This window comes from Corvus brachyrhynchos, unplaced genomic scaffold (assembly GCF_000691975.1).
Source record: "Corvus brachyrhynchos isolate BGI_N302 unplaced genomic scaffold, ASM69197v1 scaffold23, whole genome shotgun sequence".
Lineage (NCBI taxonomy): Eukaryota > Metazoa > Chordata > Aves > Passeriformes > Corvidae > Corvus > Corvus brachyrhynchos.
The window spans coordinates 12,970,206-12,995,386 of record NW_008238983.1 but is presented as its reverse complement, the minus strand read 5'-3'; the positions used below and the strand labels follow the sequence as shown (position 1 = coordinate 12,995,386).

The 25,181-nt window shown below is 40.7% G+C and overlaps 1 protein-coding gene across 2 annotated transcripts in view; it reads left to right on the top strand.

The window, feature by feature from the left end:
* The window catches only part of GRB10 (growth factor receptor bound protein 10), a 116,640-nt gene that overhangs the window by 35,679 nt on the left and 55,780 nt on the right, over window positions 1-25,181 (top strand). Inside the window, exon 4 of one of the 2 annotated variants that reach the window (XM_017738726.1) lies at window positions 25,066-25,181. This exon is cut by the window's right edge and continues 2 nt beyond it. In XM_017738726.1, the coding sequence (XP_017594215.1) occupies window positions 25,066-25,181 (116 nt within the window). The remainder of the gene's footprint in view (window positions 1-25,065) is intronic. The other variant, XM_017738727.1, reaches the window with a different exon arrangement.

Below are 25,181 nucleotides of genomic sequence, written 5' to 3'. Positions count from 1 at the left end.
TCTCAGACACTTTGAGACAAATGTCTGTATGTGGTGGTCCAAATTAATTTAGGAAACAGAGGAGGTACTGGCAGTTCAATGCCTGCTTCTCAAGCAAGACGCAGTTAATGTTTTTCCCCAATACTTTTTGAAGTAAAGATCACTTATGCATCCACAATTTGTTTGGGATTTTTCTTCTATATCAGCTGACTGGCAGCAATCAAATCCAGTATTTCTAACATCTTTTTGATTTTGTTGCCGAAGTCAGTACATAGTACAGTATTAATCTTGACGCTGTTATGTTAGTGGTGTGGATTAAGAACTGAAACCCAAGTGCCCAAAGGTGGCCTTTAATGCTGAGCTGGGCTGTAGGACTTCTGCCTTTTTGCAGTGTTGGAGGGAAGCAAGGTACCTGCTGCTTTGGTACTGTCTTGGAAGTGGAAGCAGCCATAGGTGTGATGTTACGTCATGTCTTATGTGTTTGTTCTGTCTAAGTAGGAGCATCTACACTCTTTTCATAGCATATGAAATAAATACTCTTGTCCAAGAACTTGAAAGTACAAGTATTTTTAGAGCTGGCATATATTGTAGAATTCCAGATTAATGAATAGTACATAGAAAAATACAGCACAAAGAGCTTCAGCTCAGAGAATTGTGACATAGTCTGAACTAGCTCTCATGCAGTCATATTAGTCACATAATACATAGGAAGATTAGATTATTGACATGAAATGGATTTTTATGTTCTGTGGCCTGGCCAGTGTTTGCTTTGGTTGTTCTTACTCTTCCACTAAACTTAATTATCCATTACTTTCTATTAAAGCCTTGCTGGCACTGACACTGGTTTAAAGCTTAGAAGAGTAAACCTATATCCAGAAACAACTTGCAGAACCACTGCAAATGAATGTTTGGTGGTATGCTTTGATTATGTTGATGATAAAGGTGTTTGCAACAGACTGTGGCAATTTTTGCTTCCAGTTATATGCAACATTACTTGCTGAATTAAGCACATACCTATTAGGAGGCCTAAAGCTTCCTGTGATTGGCGTGAGCAGAAATTGTGGAAGGATTAGAATTGGCTAAAATAATTCCTGTGTTAGGTGTTCTCTGCCTTTTTCTCTTTAGCGTATTGTGCGTTAAGTGCTTTGAGCAGCCGTAGTTGTTAGGTTGTTTTCTGTGTGCACTTGCAGTTCACACCTGACCACATTGCTCAGTGAGCGCAGCAGATTTGCCAGTTTCTGTTGAACATTAACTTGTGGTCCTCTGCTTTTCACTGGGAGGGCTTTTGGTACAAGCACCTGCAATTCTGAACCAAGACTGCTTTCCACAGCCTATAAAAATGGTGATTAGCTTCTTCCCAGGGATCTGAATCCCTTTAACACAAACTGGAAAAAGCATTCAAGTGGAGACTGAGATAGCCCTGCCAACTGTCCCCGCGTGAATAAGCCCTTTCTTGTGAAGGGTATTTCAAGTACGTGTTTCATGCTGAATCACTGTTTTTACACAAGCAAATGCTTTATAACTCTTCAGCTTCTTCTTTCAAAAGAATGTCTTGTAAAGATTGGGGAGCAGAAGATACTTCTGTAATGTGAGGAGTCTTTAGAATAGGAAGGTTTCATGTGAAACTAATGTGCAAAATTGAGTGCAGATGGAATAGTGTTTTTTCCTAGAAATAGTTTAATAACTGCTTATGTGTAGGTATGCTAATAAGCTTGCTTACTTTAACAGTAAATGTTTTTGTATCTAAGCTATTATTTAGTACTCACTTTTCAATGATTCTTCTAATTGGGCAAGTTTTGTAAAGGTAGTAAATGCAAAGAGAGGGGACTATGATTTCTTTCCTATATTCCCCATTAGCAAATGTAATAGGAAAGAACAAGCTGTCTAGCTGAACAATACTAATATCCACTAATGCAAAGGAACAGATATACTTCAGATACCTAAAAGTTAGAGAAAGTTAAGAACAGCCTGCCAGGATTTGGCATTTAATAACCAGCAAGTCTAAGTATTTCTGGAACAGTCTTCCCAGAAGCTGTGGCAAAGCCTCTAGGCTTGGAGAAGAAAAATATTTCTAAACTATGTGGCTTTTCTGAAGAGGAAAAGGTAGTAGGTGAAGAAACAAGCAAAACAATTATTCACCATCTTCAAAAAAACCAAGAGGAAGTGAGAGCATGCTTAGGAGGTGACGACAAGTATTGGTTTTTTAAAAATTTTTTTCCTTCTCACTTTGCAAAAGATTCAGCAGTCACAAATGTTTAAAATTTTGCAATGACAGATTTTCTGCAGTGTGTAGCCTATAGTATTTGTACTCTGTCCATCAGTGAGAGGCAGAGCTGGGGACCATAGTAGTGATTTTAGTTCTGATCCTTGCATTCACACAGGGATGCCATTTAAAGGTCTTCCAAAGAGGTGATAAACTCCAGCATTTGTTCTCCCTTGTCCCTTCCCAAAGGGTGCTGCTGGTTCTCCTCTCTCTCCAAGTACCCTGGCAGTGCAGCCCTCTGTTCCTCTAGGCTGCTCTGTGATGCTGCTGTGTAATGCTGCCAAATCTAACCTTGAGTGTGTCTCATTAGCAAGACAAAGCTATCATATAGATTTCCCTGTGCTACCGTGGAAGAGCTTTGCTATATGAATTATGATGGCAAAATACACTATGCTACAGAAAACTGTAAGCCCAACAGAATTTGTTGGCTCTTGGACTTCGGGGGGTTCAACCTGCCTGCCATGCCACTGCTGTTTCTCTTCTTGCTCTGTACTTCTGGGATCTTCTTTGCTGATGCATATTTTGGAGCTCATTTTTTCTGTTTGTTTTTCTAGCAGGCAGCAAATACTGCCAACTCCAGTCCCAGATGTGAAGTTTATGGGTAATACTTTTTATTGGTACTTGACATGTACTTTTTGAGATTGGGTAGCTACTTCTTATTCAGAATTTTAAAGCCAGGCATAAATAAGGCACATTTTGTCACCTTGCCTTTAGTGGAAGTATTAGACACACAGTTCTGGCACTTTCTGTATGTATGTACTTGTGGAATGATTGTCAGTTTCTGTACAAATGTGTTTTGCCATGGGTCTGTGATGAAAGATTTATCTTCCTTTTATTAGTGCACTCACATGAAGGCTTCCTTTCCCAAGGTGCTCTCAGCTCTTGTTGGACGTGATGCTTTTTGTCACTGCAGTTTGCAGACAGAGCTGAGCTGAACCTTACGGCACCTCTGGCTCCATAGCCAGGTGGCTCCAGCAGCAGAAAGGAAATGGTGATGACAGTCGTTTTAGCCAACAGCTGTCCTTTGCCAACAGCCTTTGGTCTTTCTTGGTTGGTTGTGGTAGGAAGCCTTGCCTGTAGTGAGACGATGAACCTGCTTTGGTTGCGGATTGGGTGGGCATTAAGATTTCCTGCCTGTGTGTACAGACCACTTGGCTCCCAGTGAAACTGGAGGGATCCGGGGCATCTGCCAGCTTGCACCATACTGCAGCCGGCTCTTGAGGTGGATGCTGTCCTGTACCTCGCTGGCTAGTCACTAAAATATTAATTTTTATAGAGACATGGTGGAAACTTCCCTTCTAGCACACTGGAACAGTCCTGGGTCCAAACAATACAAGCCCATGTACATACAGTCAGACTTTTGAATAAGCATGGGTGTAGGTGAAGTATTACAATGCCTAAGATTTAGCCCAGAAAAATAATACTGTGTAGCACTCTTTTTCTCCACCATTGTTGTTATTACTTGATTTGAATATATTTTCTTTTGTATTTGCCTGAGGATAGGCATGAGAAGTTGAGGTGATGTTGTTATTCATTCTGTAGCTAAGGAGGAGTGTGTTTAGTAACAGCCGGTGCTGCTTCTGAAATGCCTCAGTTGTGTGATCTGACTGGGATGAGTTGGTTATCTGGTGTATCAGAACTGACCCATGTTTTTTGCAGAATCCAGCTGGTACTGAACTGAAAGTGTAGAATGAAAAACAAACATTGTTTGTATTTCGGAGACAATACTGCCAGACATTCATGAATTCTCGTGCTTTGTATAAATGTTGTTGTCATTGTCCAGCCTTAGAAAAAAACCACCATTAGTGCCAAAATGATTTACACTGACTAATCTTACGCAGAGAGCGGAGGCCCTGCTTCCTGCCTAGCTCATTACAGTACCTTTGTCTTCTTTTGGAGAATGCTTCCATTTATATTTGGTGATGAATCTTGTTAGCACAGCTACTAGGAGGGCACCCATAATAGCTGTGTAGAAGTTTAACTTCCCTCATTAGATTAGTTTCCAAACCCTTGGGCTGACAGAACTCTGAAAAAAAAAAGTCATGAAAAGAGAAGACAGAGTAGATTGGTGTTTAGTACAGATTGTTTCAGAGATTTGCAGTGAGCTATGGAACACAGATGAACTGAACTGTATGAGTTTAGCTGGAAGACTCTGTACATAATATAGTGAAGATTGAGTGAAAACAGTGAAATGAGAAGAAACAGACCAAAAATTATTTAAAATGTTGCATATTCAAAGAAAAGCATTTTTAGGTAGCTGATGTATTTTCTTTCATTTTTATTGTATTTTTTAATTTTATTTTTTATTTTATTTTTCATATATCAACTTTTTAGTATCAGCTTGCAAATCTTTGGTTTTGGACATATATAAAATTAAATGTGTTCAGCTGAAGCCACCTGATATGAATAAAAAAGCACTGTAGTATCTCATAGTTGACAAGCATGGTATTTTAAGCCTGTTTATAATCTCAGGATTCAGTGTATCAGTCTTTTGAATTTCTCTGACAAAGTAGGATTCAATGCAGGGAAGGAGCCCACTGTCTTGTTTAGGGTTTGCCTTGGGGCCTTTATTCACTGGAAGTTTTACAAGTTGAGATGTAGAAAAAATGAAGAATTTTAAGTAAGCCAAACCAAGAAGTACTACAATATTAAAAATTAATTTTAAGCCTGGTTTTTTGGTTTTTTTTCCCCTGTGGCCTATGGAAGAATGGTAAAGCTATTACCAGATGTGCAATGACCTTTTTGCTGTGCTGAAGGGGAAGATGGCTGCTGGGGCAGAGCAGTTGCATTGGAAGAGCCAGTGGAGCTGGACTGGGAAATTGGGTTCCTTGTTCCAGACAGTCCATGGCACACTATACTCATCCCTCAGGGACTGAGGCTGTATGGGTGTATGACATCTGAAAGAGTGCTTTGGGGTTTTTTATACTGCAGATAGGTGTTCCTCCACCTTCTCTTTCAAGATTTGTATTTGCAGTTACCATGGCACAGAGGGGAGTAGATTCACAAAGTGTGAATTGAGGGTAGTTAGAAGCTCCTTTCTTGTTATTGTTAAATTCTTGTCTAAGGCTTTGGGAGAGGAAGGTGTAGATTGGGCATCTGGGTGATGAGCTTTTCTTGCTTCTTTACAGATCCATCTCAGAAAAAGAGGGCATTTACCTCCCTCACCCTGTGCATTACCGCCTTGAAAACAAGTTAGCTTAGTGCTAGCATAAGCCTACAGCGGTGGCTCTTTAAGAAACTCATCACAAATCAAATAGGGTGAGACTGCAAAATCAATTGTAAAATCAAATGTCCTTTTTAATTCACTTTTGTCTTTAATATTAAAGTATGTGCATTTCCTGCTGCCGCTGAAGCAGAGCAAATCTATCTGTTCTTTTTGCATCCCTTGTCTGGGTAACGCAAGAGGCAGCATGGGACACCCTCTCTCTTTGCTGGTGGGTGCGCACTCGGGGGCATCCCGTGGAGAACTTCCTCTCTCTGCTGCAGCTATTGCACAAGGGTGGCTCAGGGGAGCGGCACGATTCGGGGCGAGGGGCTGGGGTGCTGGGGCTGGGTGCCTAAACACACTGGTCTGTTGGGAGGGAGTGTCCGCTCCGTTCGCAGGAGGCTGACGCTCACATCCCGTTTCCATCCATGAGGCGATGCCACGGGCGGCGCAAACACTTCTGTGCCGCTGCTGCCGCTCCAGCTGTGTTGGGTCACCCGTGCCCTTGCTGAGCGGGCACTGTGTGTGGGCTGCCTGGTGCCACAGCCTGGCTGGTGACTCCTTGGGAGGGAGAGCACCTTGCACGGGCTGAGAGAGGGCTCCTGGAGGGAAGCAGCCTGCAGGCCCTTCATGGGGAGGATGTTATTCCAGGCATTCTGTTTATCGGCCTTGAGCTCGTGGGTCTGACGCTTCTGTTTGAAATGGTGTGCTTGGGGAAATTCATGTATCTGAGGGAAACCAGTGATTCAATATCTACCTCCTGATGAGGTGTTTCTCCCCATGTACCAGACCTGAGCTCATTTCTTGTGTGTTTGTCTCATGTCTTTTGTGAGGGGAAAAAAAAGTCTATTATCCCATGGATGGTGCACTCCCTCCTCTGTAAGTGTATTTGCTTAGCAAATTGCACCATGCCATTGCTAAAGCAGCCAAATGTGATAGATTTCACTATTATTTAAACCATTTTATATACTTATTTATACTATCCAACAGGTATTGGGGCACTTCTGGTCTCAGGTCTTCCTCTGCCTCCTAGGCAGCTTATTTCTTCCATTTGAGTTAGTGGTCCAAAATTGAGCTTAGTGATCTGAAATATTCTCTCCTAGTTTAATCAATGCAAGTTAACTGTAAAATCTTGGGACCAGCTCAAATGTTCTCTGGCATAACTGTATTGCTTCTATGTTTTCTTTTGTAATCTGACTAAATTTCTACTGTCAATATGTTAGAGCAAAAGGATGGAAATTCATAATATCAACACAGGCTCTTTTGATAGCTACTGGATGACATTTTTAACGTGGCTGAGTTGAATTCTTGCCTGTGCCACTACACCCTCTTCCTTCACGTTCTTGGGTTTTGCATATTCCCTGTTAGGGGGAATGTTTTAAGTATATTTAGCTTTATGTAAGAAGCTTTTGAACCTTTCAGTGAAGGTGTTACAGGCAAATGTCAAAACATGGCTTTGGGCACTTAAAATAATCTCAGTACTAATGAGCTTCCCAGCTAAGAAAGTTGATTTATTATGTAGCCTGGCTTTTAATCATGCCGTAACAATGGCAGTTGTTCAGTAAAAACAGTGTCTCTGCAACATCAGAATATTAACTTTGGATTCTGACACCTTAACCAAAATCAAATTCTATGTTTCAAAGGCAGTTTGACGTGTAAAGGGGAAGGGTGTATTTAGAGATGGAAACAATCCATACTCACTGCAGCTGTACTGTCTGTTACATATTTCAAAAATAATCTTTTAAGAAGTATCTCTAATTTTTGAGATAAAAGTACAACGTCACTATGCAAGGTCAGCTTTAATGGAGAGAGAACTGACTTTCAGTATCTGATTACATGGAAAGCTCTAGGGCTTTAATCTGGTTTCATGACTGTGTGTTCAAGTCCGAAATAAATCTATTCTGCTTATTCGGACTTTTAAGAGTATCATCTGTTAGAAACTGATTGCCATTTATCTGCAGCACATGGAATGTTTGAAATCACTGTGACTGTTCAGGGCAGGCTATTTTATTTTTTAAATCTCTCAGTTTTGGTAAAAGCAGACAGATTTCTTGAGAGCACAGTGTTAACTGTGTCTCTGTGCTTTCTGAAGGTAATAGGGGAAAATAGACCCCGTTTTCTATGAAATGGATTTCCGAGAGTGTGGTAGCAGTGGTGTGGTGAGGCAGGGGCAGATGTAATGTCAGAAACTGCTCCCTGAATTGAGATTGGCTAGACTTCATCCTTGCAAGAAACATTTCAACAGCCTACATTTAACAATTTTGGAATCAGATTTTTTTTTTTTCAAAATGAAATGCATTTAACCAGATAAAGTCCTGATTTACTCCCACCCCTGTTTAAAGCACACTGAATTGATTTTTGTTCTGTCTCTGACCAGCCATGCACCTTTGATCTCTCTTGTGATGCAGGTAATTTTTAATAGCTGACACAGTGCAGCCCTCTTGTCCACAAACAGTTCTGAGAGACGTGTATCCACATTTTGGATTTTTGTTTTCCCCTGACCTTCAAAGTTATATTTTTGGTCTCTGTCAAAGTAGTGAGAGGATGGAAAGCAGGCAGTACAGCTCTTAGTTTCCTTCCATTGTTTGTCCTAATAAGTGTCCTAACCTTTGGTTTCTGTCTCTTCTTTCCAGTGCCTCAGGTGAAGAAAAGTATAAGTTAATTTACTTTTTTGTGAGCTTCATTTTTAAAGCAGAGCTTTTATCATCTTAGAAATGAATAGAGAACTTCACTTTGCTTCTCTTTTAAAAACTAAAAATTATTAAATGAAAAAATAACCAAGCAATGTCTATCTCTGTAACATGTCCGGGGTAAGAAATAGAACAAGGGTGAGGTAAGACTTGTTTGCAATAGTGAAATGGGGCATATTTCTGATACCACAGTACTCCTGGCAAAGGCTTCTGTTGCTTTAGGGTTCCTTATGAATCAACCGCTTCGTGCTCCTCCTTTTCACTTGTTAGTTGGTCTTAATTAGAGGAAGAATTATAAATGCTAAACAAAAGTTGGCCTTGTGCTTAAAAATTGAATGGATTTTAAAAGTTGGCTGGCAGTATTGTAGCAAATTTAGGTTAAGCAGTCTGAAGAAATATAGAATTAGTTTAAGGTTTCAGTATCCTTTTCTGCATATTAAAATAAATTTCAGGAGCAAACGTACTAGAAAAATGGGACTGTCACATAAACACATAACACATTGTACAGCTGGCAGGAAAATGCCCAGTTCAAGTTATAGCTTAAACATGATCTTTCTTAGAAACGTCTTTTCTAATCTGTGTATAAAATAAAGACTGGTTCTGCCAGATGACTGGGAAGTTGAGGACTGCAGATTTTAAGAGTTTTCCAGCATGGGACATATATCTGTTTTAGCTGAGACAAACAAATTACACTGGAATGCATTCATGGTCTGTATCAGCAAGTGTACCTTAACTTAGTTATGTCAAAAAGAACATACACTGTGGTATATCAAAAAAAAAAAAAGGATGTCACTAAAAATAGTTTGCTAATAAATTTCCGGGGTTTTGGGTGAATGTGAAAGTAGGCTTTCTTAGTGGCAGAGTTATGTTTATTTAAGTCTCAACATGATTTTTTTTCTATGTTTAAAAAATGATTAAAGATTCATGAATTAAGTCAGACTTCAGATAGCAAGAAGAGTGTAAAATGGCACAGGCTTTGATTACAGGAACTTTCTGGTTCATTCTGTAAGCTCTGCATCTTTGAGGAGTATCCTGCCTGTATTTACAGTCAGTCCTTGCTAAAAGAATGTGATTGACCTTGGGCTGGCTGGCAGCTTTATAGGTAGCAGTGGGATGGGGGGATGGTTATTTTTCACTCCTTTTGGAAGTCGCATGGAGTAACAATCGTCCATAGCCTGCACTGTGGGGTTGCGCGGACTCTTAGGCACAGATGGGAACGAGTGGCTGCAAACTGTAGCAGTTAATGATGGCAGCAGCAGACCTGGCTCCCGTGTGGTGGTAGCTAACCAGCTATGACTCAGGCATCCATCCGCTGCCCAGAGTAACTGGAGTGCAGAATTCATGGCAGGATGATGACAAGTCTGTGTTTCTTTACATGAGAATGCAGAAGCAGCCATGGGCTCTCCACTCCACAGCCCACAACCCCCTCTGTGTAGAAGCTGGAAACATTTGTTGGGCTTGGCCACTGTGCCTGTGTGGGGCAGGGCAAAGAGTTAGAAGCACTCGTTCAACGAATCAGCTCCTACATGGGATGAAACAAATCACTGTAGATGTCTATGTACATTTTCCCCATCAGCAAAATGAGAATATTGCTATTGCAGAACTTCTGTCAAATGTGTGGTTGAGATCTGCTTAGTAGTGTGGGTGCTCTTTTTGAAGGTGAAGTCTCACTTCAGCTTTGTTCATGGTACTAAGTCAGGAGCTAGTTCTGAAGAGATGAAGTCAAGACTGAAATGCGAACATATGTGAGATGGTGTCCTAATACATTGGGTAAACCACAGGGTATTACTTTGGTATGACAGGTAGCCTTTCTGTAAATTGACTTGTTTGTATGCAGCCTATGACATGGAAGTGATGAGAGATGATGCAGCCTCTTAAGTACTACAAATGTGCTTTGATTGATGGTGCATAATTCTTGACTCACAGTAGGGAGGAGGTCAGTGAATTGAGCTGAAGGGTACTTGAAGCTTTGTGCATGTGGGGGTTGAAATTAAAGTTGGGAGCAGTGACCAGACTTGCCAGATGACATTGGAACATTTACTGAAAAGAAAAAAAAAGCAATTAATGTGGGATAAAGAGATAAGTTAAAAACACTTGAGACATAAAGCATAGTGAAAAGACATGGAGTTTCTTTAAGATGGTTTTAGTATGTAGCTGAAATGAAACTATTGAAAGAGGTCTAATTTGTTTTCATTACTGTAGGAGCCAAAATGTCTACTAATACAGTATTTGTGTTTGTGGTAATATCTTTCTACCATTGTGTATCTCTATAAACTTTCTGTTTAATAAAATGACTAAACAAAGCAAAACAAAAAACCTCTCAACCCTTCCTCCGTATGGCAGTAGCGCAGAGCTTTGTGGGCCAGGATACATGTCTCCTGCTGTGTTATGCTGGTGAAATACAAAACAGAGAGATCTCTTTCTGAAGAGCAAGTTTAGAGATGAATCTGGCAGACTGTTGGCTCCAAGGCAAACTGAGAGGATCAGGGAAATTTGCTGAAGGCATGTCTGGGGTGAATGCCTCCTTTCTTACAGCGAGGGTGTTTGAGCAAGAAGACTTGGTGATCTCCGTGCTGATGACTTTTCCCTGAAAAGAGATGTTCTCAGACCATTTGCTTTCCCCAGGGTCTGGTGTCTCCCAGGGGTTTGGTGGTACAGCTGCACTGGCACACTTCCTAATGCACTTGTAATAGCAAAAAACCACTTTCTCTGAAGGAAGTTTATTCTGGTTTGACAAGTGAAATGAAATGCAGCAATAAAAGCATTCTTAGACACTTATACTGGGCTAGAAATACAGCTATTTTAACAGGAAAAACAGTAGAAATGTGGAGTCATTTCTATTTAACTGGTTGTTTGCAACCTTTCCTTGTATTGCAAGAAAATGTGCAGAACCTATACAAAATGCATTTTATTGAAAGCTTGTGGGAAGGCAGAGTCTTCTAGTTCATCCTCAGTTTTAAGGGGCCAACAGACAGACTTGCTAATGAGGGCAGAATTGGGGGGTGTTGTTGACAGAGTGGACACTAGAGAGGTTAATAGGGTAGCAAAGAACATAAGTAGCTCTCAGTGAAATGGTACCCTACTGTGGTGAAAGAGGAAGACAGTAAGAATGTGAAATCCGTTTGAGTAACTTATAAAAGAAAGCGTTGCTCTTCAGCAAGATAACTCTTAAAATTAGTTCACTGCAAGTTGAAAGGAAGCCCATGTGGACTGTCCACTTTGGAGGACTGTTGGAGATGGAGGAAACTTTGAAGTGGTTTCTAGTGCTTTACGTGGTGCAGAAGCTCTTAGTGCAGGTCTTTCCTGTTCTGAGACCGTATGTTAGTGTTTTATTCATTTTATGGTTAGAGTTAAGTACGTTCAGGTGCATAAACACATCAGAAAAGAGAAAGAACCTTCATTTATTTTTTACTACTAAAGATTAAAAATATTTTTAGGTAACTATACATTCTGATGTTATGCTGCAGCTGCCTTGGCTTGTGCTTTAAGTTGTAAATTTGTCAAATAAGGAAACAAAGTCTGTGCTTGTTTGTTTGTTTTTCTAGTCAGATGGTCTTCAGGTCCATCTAAGAGAAGATTAAGGAACATCAGTGAAAATATGTTGTCATACCAAAGAAAATGCTTTTGAATTTTTTAAAGGGGAGTGACATAGCAAAAGATAATATTGTAGTCTTGCATTATTTATGGTGCCTGTAGCTTTGAAAAAAATCGTGTGATGTTAAAGTTGTCCCAAAATGAACTGGAATAGTACATTTCTGTAACTCTGATTTCTTACTTTGTCTATAAAGCAGGTATAACAAGCTTGAGACTTGTTTTAAGTTCACGTAATAAGAGGAGGGGAGAAAACCCCTCAAATTCCATAGCTCAATAAAATAAGGAAAATCTGTAGAAAAACAACTCTGTTGTAATTTGCTGTCAGTTCTGCACTAAAATCTTTTACCACAGCACAGCATTGTAACAATAAGCTTCAGTCATCACTGTCTTTCAGCTTACCTGAGATAAGCAGCGCAGTATTTATTTCTGCCTTTATGTAAACATTATGCTGCAAGTGGTTCATGACAGCACTTCAGCAAGCTGTGTCATGTGAGGATACTTGAGAAATGCATCAGAGGAGCTGACATTCTTGCATTGAGGTTGAAAAAGGTTGCAGCACTTTTCTTAAAGCCAAGAAGCTTCAAGGGGAAGATCAATCTGAATTTGTTACATTTTCTAAGTCTCTTTGTGCCTATTAAAAAGGACAAGATTCTGTCAAGATAGCTGCATTTTCAGCTAAAAAAAAAGCCAGATTTAAATGGGGCAAACCAGCTAAACAAAAAAAAACCTTTCAAAATATAGCATGAGATGTAGCTAAATTTGGAGTTCTTAACAGCAAGCAGCTGCTTAAGTAATTAAAGTATATAAGGTGCTACTGACCAAAGCAATTAGTATGTAGTTTCATTAATGGTGTTAGGATTGCAGTAACAATATTTAAGTCTTTCTGTCCAAATCAAGATTGCAGGCAATTTGTGCCATGTCCAAGATGAGGTTGGGAGCAGTGTGGTGTTCGGGTGTGCTACAGCACCACTGTCTGAGTGGATCTGTAACTGCGCGGGAGCGTCTTGTACTGCCTGTGCCTTGTTAACCCTCCTAATTAACATACCTTGCTCGAGAATTTACATGTGCATGCACTTCTAAATTTTTTTAAGCTAGGATGGTAATAAGTTTATATCTAAAACAAGGCTTCATGAGTACTGCTAATTTTTTTGTTTATCTTTGCAATAATTTGTGAGCTTGCTGTTGTTCAAGAACAAAAGGAATTACTGTTTTTGTGTATGTTTTGTGGTTTGTCCTTAAGTGGTTGAAAAATCTTGGAGAGCTCAGGCATAGTAGAGTCTTCCAGGTCCCTCTGAGATCTGAAGTACTGCAGATGATGGGTTTTTAAGTTGCAAGGTCTGCAACTCACAGACAAGTGGGTGATGAGCACAGTGACTACAGCTAGGTAGCTTCTAGGCTCCAGAATAACCATAAGTATTCTTCAGAAGATGACAATGAGTTTTAGAGCCTAGGTAGAAAAAGTACTCATCGGAGACAGAATGTGGAATATACTAAAGTCCTAATACAGGTCACCTCTGAGGCAAGGGCAGCATCACTGATGAGTCGTTCGGTTGGGGAACCCAAGCTGGGAAAGCTTGCTGCTGGGACACCTGTGGGTAATACTCCCATGGTGGCTAACCTGGAGGTGCTGACTTTGTTAAAAAGCCGCTGAGAGAAGTCCTTCAGAGCCTTCGGGCTTTACAGCAACACTTCTGGCCTACCTTGAGCTCTGTCCTGTTGACGCATTGCCTCTTTCTAGGTCTAAGGCTTTCTAGGTCTGTAAATACGTGGGCGTGCTTTTGGCGGAGCAAACCAGTCTTCTCTGCTTTTCTGGGCTGTATTTCAGATGTGAAACAGAGCAAGGTGAGCAGGTTGTCTCACCTCTTGAGAACACTGACCCTGTGTCCCCAGGTTTTTTGGGGTGTCTCTCCTAAGAGGAGCGGTGGGAGTGAGTTAAAGCAGCGCAGTGCAGGACATTGGCGCCTTGCAAGCTCATTTGAGCATGCTGGTGACATCCTTGTCATGTGAGGTAAAGGAAGTGGAGACAGCCTCATAGGAAGCGATGGTCTGTTAACAGAGTACCCTTGAGGGAAAATATCTTGTGTCCTGCTTCCAGCCTTGTTCTGTGGGTGTGCAAGGAGGTGAGTCTAGGCAGGGGATTGGGCTCCATGAACACCGACGCGATGGAGAAGAGCAGCAGGCTGGTTTCCCAAAATCACGGGGTATGCCCTGCGTACCTGAACCAGGAATGCACACAGCTTGTGAAATCAGCCACATGGATCTCAGAAGGAAAACAGGCCTAAATGGACAAGTTTGTTTTGATTCACACTGAGCTGCGATGAGTCTTCTGCATAGCACACCTGCAGCTTTTGCCTGAGTGAGCCTGATCCTGACTGATTTTCACCAGCGCAGCTTATCTCTGGGATTTAAATCGTGAAGGACCAGGCTTTGCCTAGCTGAAAAAAAAAAGAAACTGGATTTGGTGAGTTCAGAAGAAACATTAACACATTTCTGGATTTCTTAGGCCTAAATACAGTTAGGCTGATGTTATTGATTTTCAGTGAAGTTTTGAATGGTAAATGTAGATTACTTGTTCTTTTGTATTGTTGCTGGTCTCAGGGTTGTTGTTGGTGGCGTATTCCTCGATTGGGGTTGGGGATTTTTTAGTTGTTATTTTATGCTAAAAAAAACCAAAACAGGTTGACTAACGGGAGTTCTTGGAACCAATGTAGTCATGGTAGAGGGAGGTATCACAGAGCTTTTATAAATGACTGTTTTCCTCCTGAGCGGAGTGGGGCACAGACACCTTCAGCGGTGGCTCCACACCGCCATTTGGGATGAGACTGCAGCAATATGCTTTGCCATCTGGGGATCCGTGCGGCAGGACTGTGGCGTTCCCTTCTCACGCAGTGGAGGTTCACGCTTCGTTACAGCAGTAATTCCTCACAAATTATCCACCCTTTGCTGGCAAGGCCAGGGGAGATCTCCTTGTTCTGCACCCCTAAGGACGAGCTTTTTCAGAAGCAACTGCTCGGGTTGCCTGAAAGGAGAGCCTAAAATAGATGCCTGATTCAGGGACAGCGTATCTGTGTGTAGATGAAATTAAATGCATGCCCCAAAATGCTGCTCCTTTAGTAGGGCAAAGAAATGTGGGCAAAGCTTCTATCGAGGTGCTGCCTAGGCAATAAGAGGACATCTGGATGGCAGCTGCCTTCATCTCTGAAGTGGAGCTAAGGTAGGCAGGCTTGCTCATCATTATTTGTCAGGCACTGGGTTTAAAAGTCAAGTCAGAGGCAATTTCTAACGTTCTACAAGTAAATTCATTTTAATCCCCAACAGGCTCTTAAAGGAGGCTTTTTTTATGCAGTGTTGCAATTCCAAACAACTCTCCCCCAGTTTAGTCTCTTGTAGATAATTTACCAAAATGACAATTGTAGTTAATACTAAACTATTAAAGCAACTGATAAAAAGAAACCAAAATTACCCTGGCATTTAAGCATTTTACTTTTTCATATGACTTCGGTCCTGTTAAGTTTGACAAGAAGTACCTTAAATAAGAAATATTCCTGTTGTCTGCTTTGTAAGTCCATTGGTCATAGCTAGGTAACTATTATATGCTGAAGATGCAATATTTAATTAACTTGGAGGAATAGCTGATTCATTAATTTCTGTGTGCAACTTTTGGAACTTATATTACATCCTCAAACATGCTTTCTAAGCCAGCAACAAACTTGTTTGAAGCAAAATTTAAAACTCATGGTTTAACCTTAGTAGGAGCAAAGGTTAGCTCAGGTATCAGGTGATGAGGGACACGCCTAATTTAATAATAATAATAACAATAATAATAGTAATGCTTCAATGCCAGCTCTGCAGACCCATCACTTCCCGAAGAGAAATGCTAATGGACTTTCTGGTTTCATCCAGACACTTTTTACTTGAAAGCTTTGTTGAAGTTGTTGAGGAGTGGCTTTGAAATGGAACCCCCTATGCAAGAAGCCTGGGGTTTGCAGGCTGCTGGGCAGGGACTTCCCCAGGTAGTCGGGCGCTGCTGTCTTGGAGCAGCCGCCGGCACTGGTGCCGGAGCAGGCAGGGCATTGCGGGCTTTGGCTGCAGCTCCGGCAGCACGTTAGGAGGTTACGCACGATGTTTCCCGGAGCAGGGATAAAGCTTGGGCTTTCTTGGCACGATGGGAGGGACTAATCCCTGCAGTGGTACTTATATTGATTTGTAAGGATTGTTCAGCTGGGATTACTCAACTGGGTATTATGGTATTTAATCAGGGAGGGAGAACACAGGTTCCCTAAAGTAAAGCAAGAGATGCTTTGACTGTTTTTAACTTTGCCTTTAATAGCTTTAAATTTGCAAGACACATGTAGCTCTTCTCATCTATGTCAATTTTCCTTTTAAACTGTGACTTGTGTAGTAGTGTTATTTGTCTGTGTTTGGTTTGCACCTTCTCTTTTTTTCTTCTTTTTCTCTGGCACGGACAATAAGAAGAAAATATCCAAGTAAAAGTTTAGAGAAGCACTCTGAGTAGAAATCTGTATATGGGAAATGGTAGAATAAATTAGAAAAATAAATAATTTTTATGCATGTAAACATAAGAAAAAAATTAATTATTAGATATTTTAAAGCCTTTTGTTCTGTTTCTAATGTAGGACCACGTAATCTTAATAAAAATGCAACTAAACCTGATCTTTTCTGTGTCAAATTGCAGCTCTCACTGATGCATGATATCTTCTTAAAGCCATTCTCTCATAAATATGACTATATATATAGTCATACACAGTCTAATATAATATGCAGTCATGCATTTGCCATGTGGTCAGCTGACAGTATTTCAATTCACCTCTTCATTGCCACCTGACGTTGTGCTTCCTGAGCTCTGACTTGTAAGTTCCTTATGGCTCAGTAGGTTAACATGGGCTTGCCTGTTGTCTGAAAAGCTCCAGTGGATTTTCTGTTTGTTTTGTATGGGCTGCATGGGCCAGGAGCCCTTCTGCTGCCCAGGTGTTCCCCCACCCCTGTCCTCTGGAAGGACAAGTGACAGTCTATGATCATCATTTCGGGATGTACTGACAGGGCTTGCTTTCTCAGTTTTGCTGTTGAGGTAACGCATTGAGAGTGAGGCATCGGGTTAATCTCACCAGGAAGGTAAGACTTGAATGGAGAATCCCTGAGTCAGCTGATGTCTCTGTCTCCTGTTCACTCCTTCTTTTCTTTTTTGTCCTGATTTAAGGGTGGGCCACAATAAGGCTATAGGTTCATGACTGCCCCTCACACAGTTATGACTTCATCTTTAGCTTTCCTTCTGTTCACATCTCCTTTTGGGCTGGGAAAATCCATCTGACCTATGCACCCTATGATGTGTTGCTTCCTTCGCCAATGTAACTGCTCTGTCCTTAAGGATTTTTTGAGGATTAGTCTACTCCAGCCCCAGGTTTGGCCTCTGAAAGAATATGCCATTCTGCCTTCTATGGTGCTGCTTCTGTCTGGGTAACTGAGGCTGGTTTGGGTTTTCCTTGTCTTGATAAACTCAAACAAAGAAATGCTTTCTTTTTAAAGGTCTTTATCAGTCTTTTTTTTTAATTAATGAACTAAAAGCAGGTGACATGACAGAATGGTACAGGAAAACCACTGAACCTCATGTTCATGGAAGAAAACTGCAGATGTTACCAGTTACTTGAAAATTAATCTTTTCACTGGATTTTGTAATCTGTGCAAGAACTATGGTTTCCCAGAGGTCTACTTAATCTGGTATTCTGCTTTAAGTGATGCATTTACTCAGTATTTACCATAGAGCAGTGGTTATACAGGCATTGGCCTGCAAAGAGGGTTTTGAAAGGTCACCAGCTGATTGCTGTCATCAGCGATAGCTGGACGAGGGTGTGCTCACCCAACAGGAGGTGGGCAGTCCCATTGTGCAGTCACACAGGATCATCTGGTGTCCTGTTTGACTTTGGGTTCAAACTTTGACCTGATGTTTTTTTTAGGAAGGAAGGTATTCTTTCTTTCCCCCCACCCCACTCCCACCAAAGCTGCAAATTTCCTTTGAGAAAACAGGTATCAGGAATTCTGTTTTCTAAATGGTCTGTGTGAGTCTGGAAAAGGGACTGACCATGACTTACATATTTTAGACTGGCCATGACTTACATATTTTAATCGTATCTCCTATAGTTGGAATGTGCATAATCAGAATTCTAGATGGTTTAGATGTTCTCCTTGGATTTCAAGCCCTTCTCTCATACTGGTGCCATTAGTGCTTCAACACTTGTGTGTGCCGTACAGTCAAGCAAGAGTTCAGCAGTGGCGATGGTGATACCCCCTACATCAATTGTCTGTTGAGGCAACCAACATCCATCCACTCCACAAAGGGACCAACCTGACTCTACGATCCTTGGGTTTGAAATGGGAGCATGTACATTGGGAGGTCCTTGTGAATGTTGTCTGTGAATAGTTGCAGCATCATCAAAGGGCAAAACCATTAAAATCTCCATCAGAGACATGCTTTGCCTTAGTTTGTCCCCGTAATTAAACAAATAATCCCTCCTTGTCCACCCTCCCATTCCCCAAATGCCTAGCTTTCATCTTCTCTGCTCTTTAGGATGTCAAGTGTTAAGTATGTGAACTGGATGAGAACTGAATTTTTCATTTGTTAACTTTCTATCTTTTTCTGTCAGAATTCCTAAAACTCAATTTATGCACTAATCCACGTGTACAACTTCGTTCCTTCCTGCTGTAGGGCACCTATAGCCAGTTGCTCCTGTTACTCATTGAAGCTTTGGGTTTTTTTATGAGCACCTTTCATATGTAGCTTATTCCTATAGTTGTTACCTAGCAACATTAATTTTGTTCAATTTAGTTTGCCTTCTATTTCAAGAAATCTATCAGGTGTGTTTTAAGAACGTATCTGGAGTCCAACCATGAGCCTTTAGAAAAGAGGTGTGAAATAATAAAGAGAATTCTCTCCAGCGCCTATAATTAATGTACGTGTACTTGGTGTTAGCCATCACAGCCTTACTGGCAGAAATGGCAATAGATGCGTGTGGCATTTAAAAATTACCTGGAGAATACTGGAGCAGTTACAAGTTTGCTGTTGATTTCTCTGTGTGCTGTTTCAGTGTGCTCAAAGAGCACAGGTGCCTATCTCAATTTCATGCTCTTTTACCAAGGAGCATCTCTGTTTCTTGCCCTTCTCTCCACAGCATGGTCCATTTAGCATTTTGCAAGCTGCACATGCACTGATGTGACATTTTGTAGGCCAGCAACCATAGTTACAGTGCAAAATAGAGCATTTCACTTAAGCTGAAGAACATTACAATGCAATAAAGGAAAGGAGTCTTCAGTGCAGAAGCCCATAAGGAGACTCACAGGGTATATAAAGTTTTGGAGTTCAGGCTTGTAATTTTTAATTCAAACTGTGGCCACTGTGGAGATGGTGATGCCTCTAGGACACGAAGTTGTCTTTCTGTCTTCTGCTTTCACTTGAAATGAACAAAAAAAACCCCTCTAAGCTTCTAATGTTCAACTAAGGCAGTCTTGATATTTTTATAATTGTGTCTGACAGCCTTCTCTGATCTGGAGAGCAGTGTGAAAGCGTAGGGTTTGCAAATGTTTTTTTTATATTGCCTTTTGTTTCTTGCACAAAACTTCCCATCCATATGGAGCTTTCAAGAAATCAGGAGGGGAGAGATTGCATAGAATTGGAGCTGCTATTGGGAATGGAGGGCGTCATTCAGCTGTAGCATCACTGTAGAGGACACTGGGGTTTTAAAAAAATTGTAAGAGATCTGCTTATTTTCATCCACCTTCTGTTGCATGTGTCTCTCAGAGGTGTGGAAGCTGCCAAGTACTAAATACATGCATCCATAGGGGGCTGTGGATACCAATTGTACAAAAATTGCAGATCAACTGGTGCCTGTGGCATTAGTGGAAGCTGAAACCAGAGTACGGAGGGATATGAGACATTTGTGTAAACATAGCGAGTGTAGTGACATGCTCAGAGGGAGAAAGCAATAGAGGAGTGTGAGTGTTACCTAGAATGGACTTCTTTTTGCATCTTTACAACTGTGTGTGGTCAGTAATAGTATGCTTTCAAAAAGTTGTAGTCATTGAGATTTCTGACAAGTCTTTTGAAAATGGCATTTGGCCATGGTACTGGAGGGATGTGCTGCAGTCCTCCTGTGCAAGGGGTCCCCTTAATATGAGGGGTCGTCTTATAAAAGGAGTTTGTATACAGATCTCGCTGTGGTAATCCTTACCTGCATTTTTGATCATAAGACATGAGATTTCCACAGTGCCAAAACCCTTGCAAAACATAATTGCATCACCAGTGTGAATCAGAATAACTTACATGCGGTTTTGGAGGATTTGAAACAGGATGTTGAGGTAGATACCACAAGTATTTTATGTCTTTTTTTTTTCCTTGTCCAAATCTGGTTAAGTTCTTCTGTTCATTTTACTATAAATGTATTTTCCTTGTGTCACCTGTGATTTGCATAGTGTTTCACTGCATCATCAATGCAGGATGGTAGGGTATATGCAACTGTGTGTTCCTTTTCTTGCATTGTTTCCATCCGTCTCCTTGAGGGTTAATTCATGTGTGCTGGAGGGACTACTAACCACTTGGATGCCATCCTCTACTCCGCTAACTTCAATAAATCTTATATTAGTTATATCTTAGCTTTTTTGTTTTGTCAAGATGGCTCTTGAATGTGCTGCTCTGAAACTCATTTTGGGGAACTGATTGCTCATGTTAGCTTGTCAAATAGGAATAGGAGATCAATCAACAGCTGCCTTACTGTATCAAACCTTTGTTTATATATGTGCTGTTAGGCTTCATATAGTATCAGACTTAATTCCATGGTGACAAAAAAGTGCTATAATCTTTTTATAAATCTTCTACTGAATTCTTAGTAGCTCTTGCATCAATTATCTCTCAGACCTGATGCGAGGGATAATGCTGGGTGATTAAATTCAAAAATGAATAAATGAGAAGGGAATTATTTATTTTTTAAACCAAAAAGTTTTTACAAGCCTCTTAAATCACAACTAATTTAGGTCCTGTGATGTTTTTCATAGTGTTCCCACATACGAACCATATGTAAAAGGAAAGGGTATTTGCTGAACTGTCATTTAGAGACATGAAATGCATCCTGGTCTGTAGTCCAAAGCTGAGATTCTTTCCATGTTCATCTTTTTTCAGTAAATAGAATTTCTGCAATGCAATGAGCCCTTTGACAGCTGTGAAAATACCTGCTTTCTTTGGGAGGCTGGCACAGAAGATGAGCAGGGATCATTTCAGCTTTATGTTGCTTCAGAATAAGTGGGATCCTGCTTAGTCTTGTTAGCTGAGCTTAGCATGTCAAGGCCAACAACTACCAAAATAAGTAAATAAATGAGGATCTAGGGGATTGAGAAGGGCTAGAAGCAGAAAGGCAAGTGGGACATGGTTATGCATAGATTAAAGTTTGCTCAGGCCTAATTTAGGGGTTATCATCCCTCCTATGTTATGCTCAAAAACATTAAAAATGTATTCAAGGTGCTTTGTTCCAGTGGAACGTGATAGCTTAGCTCACTAGTTTAGTACAGTTTTGTAACAAAGTTTTCCTCTTTCCTTGAACTGAACTTTTAAATCTTTTCTTGTAATTGAAATCATGATTTCCTTTACCAAACATATTACTTGCAACATCCAGTGGAGCTGGTTTCTGAACAAAGCCAAAGTTTAACAAGTTGTGGGCAAAGAAACAAAGTGAAGTTCAGACAACTGCCAGTGTGTGCACTTTGGTTCTTGTTTGGGAAAGAACACTGCTCGCAGAAGAGTCTACAAATCTGCCAGTACCCTGTCCACCACCAGAAGTATGTCAGAGCTAGGTTTTGCAAGTGTTCTCCTTTAAAAATGTCAGTCAAAAGCTAAGGGCTGTTTGCATGTTTGTGCATTAAAGTGATAAGCAGCCTCTGTGCTGTTCAGTTGAAGTGCAAGAATAGACCTTGAATGTCCACTTTCATACTCCTTGATCTTATGGCAGAATTCAATACAGATTAAGGAAAATACCCTTTTGTATCCCTGGAAGTGCATGTATGCAAGATGGTTGGGGAGCTAGAGGCTCCTCAGCTACCGGCAACTCTGCCTGCTAGATTCTTTCAGATTAGTCACAAAATTTGTGCGTGCATACTTAGAGGACCAGCATGGTGCTGTGCTGACTCAAAGTCCAGCAAAATTTGCGAATTTTGCTGTTAACCAGCTAGCCTTCTCAAAGTCAGCTTTGTCAACATTTTTTTTTCTGATTAGGATTGTCTTGATGGAGGCTGGATCTCACTGGTTGGTAGAGAAAGATACTTTGAAGGATCGCACTATATATGAAATACCCTTCTGAGCAGTGTACCTGCAGATGGCTGGAACAGTTAGAAATCCTGTGGAGGGCTTATTTGACTTTAATTAAGCTCTGTGGAGAGCCATCACAGTAACATAGTGGATTACTTGGCAGGCTGAGACATCTGCTGGCACTTCCGAGGTGTAGGCTACAGCAGCGAGGTTTCCTATTGCATCATGCTGAAATCTCCAAAACATAATGGTATTTAGTAGTAAATGCCATTGTATAGAGATGAAACTGTATGAAATTCAAGATTGCAGGCTTTGTCTTCAACAAGCTTAAGGATCTTAGGAATCTTTTGCTCCTGCAAGAGGTTTATGGCAAGACTGAGGGCTACTATTAACAGTGCTGCACCTGCAGAGAAAAGGAGCTGACAGAGGAGTGAAGCCAGATTCTGGACTTCAGTGCAGCATATTATTAGGAGAACTCTTTATGCACCTTGCCAGTGCCTGCCCTGTTAGAAATTGAGTTTAGGTGTGTAATTGATATACTTAAAAGCTTGCTAATGGTAATTCAATGCTTTCAACTATGTACTTGTTTTGCTTAGTGTTTTGCATTAAGTGCCTCATTTTATGCATATTAGGGTACATAGGACACCTTTGCAACTATTTGATTATTCAGGGATAGCTTGAGATGACTCTTAATCATTCCTCCTGTGTTACAATCACCTAAAAACTTAATGATCTTGCACGCTAATAGCTTTGTCTAAATTGTTAATAAATTAGCACCCTCAGGGACCAAGCCATATGGACTTCCACTGAATATATGCCTCAACTTTCTTCCCTTTCTGCTTTTCACCATGCTAAACAATTGCTGTTAGTTGCTGTAATTGACTCCCTGACACTGTGGTCAGGGTCTGTCCTTTATGTCTTCTACATCCACCCCCTAAGCTTTTACTTGACAGCCATCTGACACCCTACAGCTCAGTCTTCTAGTACTTTAGATTAATGATAAAATTTAAAAGCCTTGTAATTTGGCCTCTCCCTCTTTATACTCCTACTCCTGTGGTTCCCTTGTGATTGCTCAAGAAGTGTTTTCGATATGTCCTCTCCAAATAGGATAAGAATCTGGAGGATGGAATGAAATTTAAATTGCAGCTCTGTCTCAAGATCACTAAAAATAGCAGGAAAATTATTGTAGACTTTGTCCAAGCAAAGCAAAGCTTAGATTGTTGAAAATGCATGAACTAGCTGACATACAGAGGAGATGGTGTAGCCTAGTGAAGGTGAGTCTTAGCAGTAGTGTATTAGCTGTTAAATACAAAAATGAAGGGAACTTACCGTAAAGAAATGAAAGGAAGAAACCTGTTTGTGGGGTGATGTGGGTTTTTTTTCTTTCTTTTTTTTTTGACACGTGTTCAAACCTTGAAATCTTCTTGAGTACATTTTAAGTGAAGGTTAAGTGGCTGTTGCTTTATAGTAAGGAGCCTACTGACTTTCAGTGAGAAACATGGTATTTCAGGTCACTAAACAGAGCTCAGGTGTAGGGGCATGACCAGCACCTGTTTAATTCTGAGCAGATCTTTTGTTCACCCAACGCCAAGAACTGAGGTCATCAGCATCCCAATGCAATTGCCACGTGAATGCCATGTTCAGATCTCATTATGGTTATCAAGGCACATTGTTGGTGGACAAAAATTGAGTGATGCTGTTTTAGATTATATCCTCAAGAAACATGATACTTGTACAAAATCATTTATGGTATCTAAAAAAAAATAGTGCAGTTGGTTGCAAGCTGGATAACTGCTTCTGATGGTTCATTTACCTAGAAAACATGGCAAAATAATGGATATTGGAAAATACAGTGTGTTTAAGCTGCATAGCACTGTGTGTTTGCCAGCTCTATCACTTTGCTCTACTTTCCATCCCTGTCATGAAGAGTTTTGTGAGACAGAAAGTTTGCAGGCAGCAATGGTATATTTTGCCAGGCCAGTCGATACAGATGGAAAATAAGGGCACATTTTTGGCTGCACAAAGCTCTGTTTGGTCAGGAGTAGCTGTTCAGGCAGTGGCTGTGCTGTAACCAGAGGCAGATATCGATGTGTGTGTTCATCAGCCCACTGAACTCCTGATAGGGAGTGATGTAACTTGTGGCTAGGGAGTAATTACAGTGCTCTGCAAGAGGAGTTCAGAGAGTGGTTAGTGCAAAGGGCTCGCAGAGTTCTCTTGTCTTGCAGAGTATTTATGATTGTTAAGGAGGAATGACTGAGCACAAGTTACTTATTTACAGTGAGGTAAGGTGGCATATATAGCAAGGTTGGTGCCCTTTTTAGGGACAGATGTTCCTTCAGCCAGCCACACCACGTCCCTGGTTGATTTACTTTGTACTCTTCAAGGTAGAGGTCTATCACACTGCAAGAGCAAGGATACAAATAGATCTTCTTATATTAAAGTCCTTGGACTGCCCTTCAAAATACCATATCACAAAAATATGGTAGGATTTTTAGCAAGATATAATGATCACTTGTATAATGATGTCTTCCAGCACGGCAGCACTGTCTTAGGTTTTTTTCCTTCTAAATTATTTGGGCTTGCAAAGTGTTTATTACAGTGTTGGGAGATCTGAACTTGATACACTGACAAGGCAAACGGAGGTATTTGTAAGTGATATGCTTTGGAAATGGGTGTCAGTTTATCAGTAAGTGAAGTGCTGCTTCACATTAACATTGTCATTATTAAAAATCCCACCAAATTCTGGTTCAGTGCAGACACACACACATATATATAGTAAATACTGTAACATTTATTCCGTGTCCATAGCTTTTCACCAAGGAAGACGAAATAAATGTCCATTGCTGGCTCTTACTAGCTGTGGTTTTCTGCTCTGAAATAAATAAATAATTTCTGCAATAATAATAATTTGCACTGTAAAAACAGAGTTAAATAATGTGATAATTTTACTGAAACTTAGTCTTTGCTCTTGCCACATTTCCTTTGCCTGGGACTTCCAGGTGTGTTACACTGCCTTTATTTTGTCTTTCAGATGACGATGTGGACCTGGAAGCTTTGGTGAATGACATGAATTCCTCGTTTGAAAGTTTATACTCTACGTGCAGCATGCAGTCGGAAACCACTCCGCTCCTCCAGAATGGTCAGCTG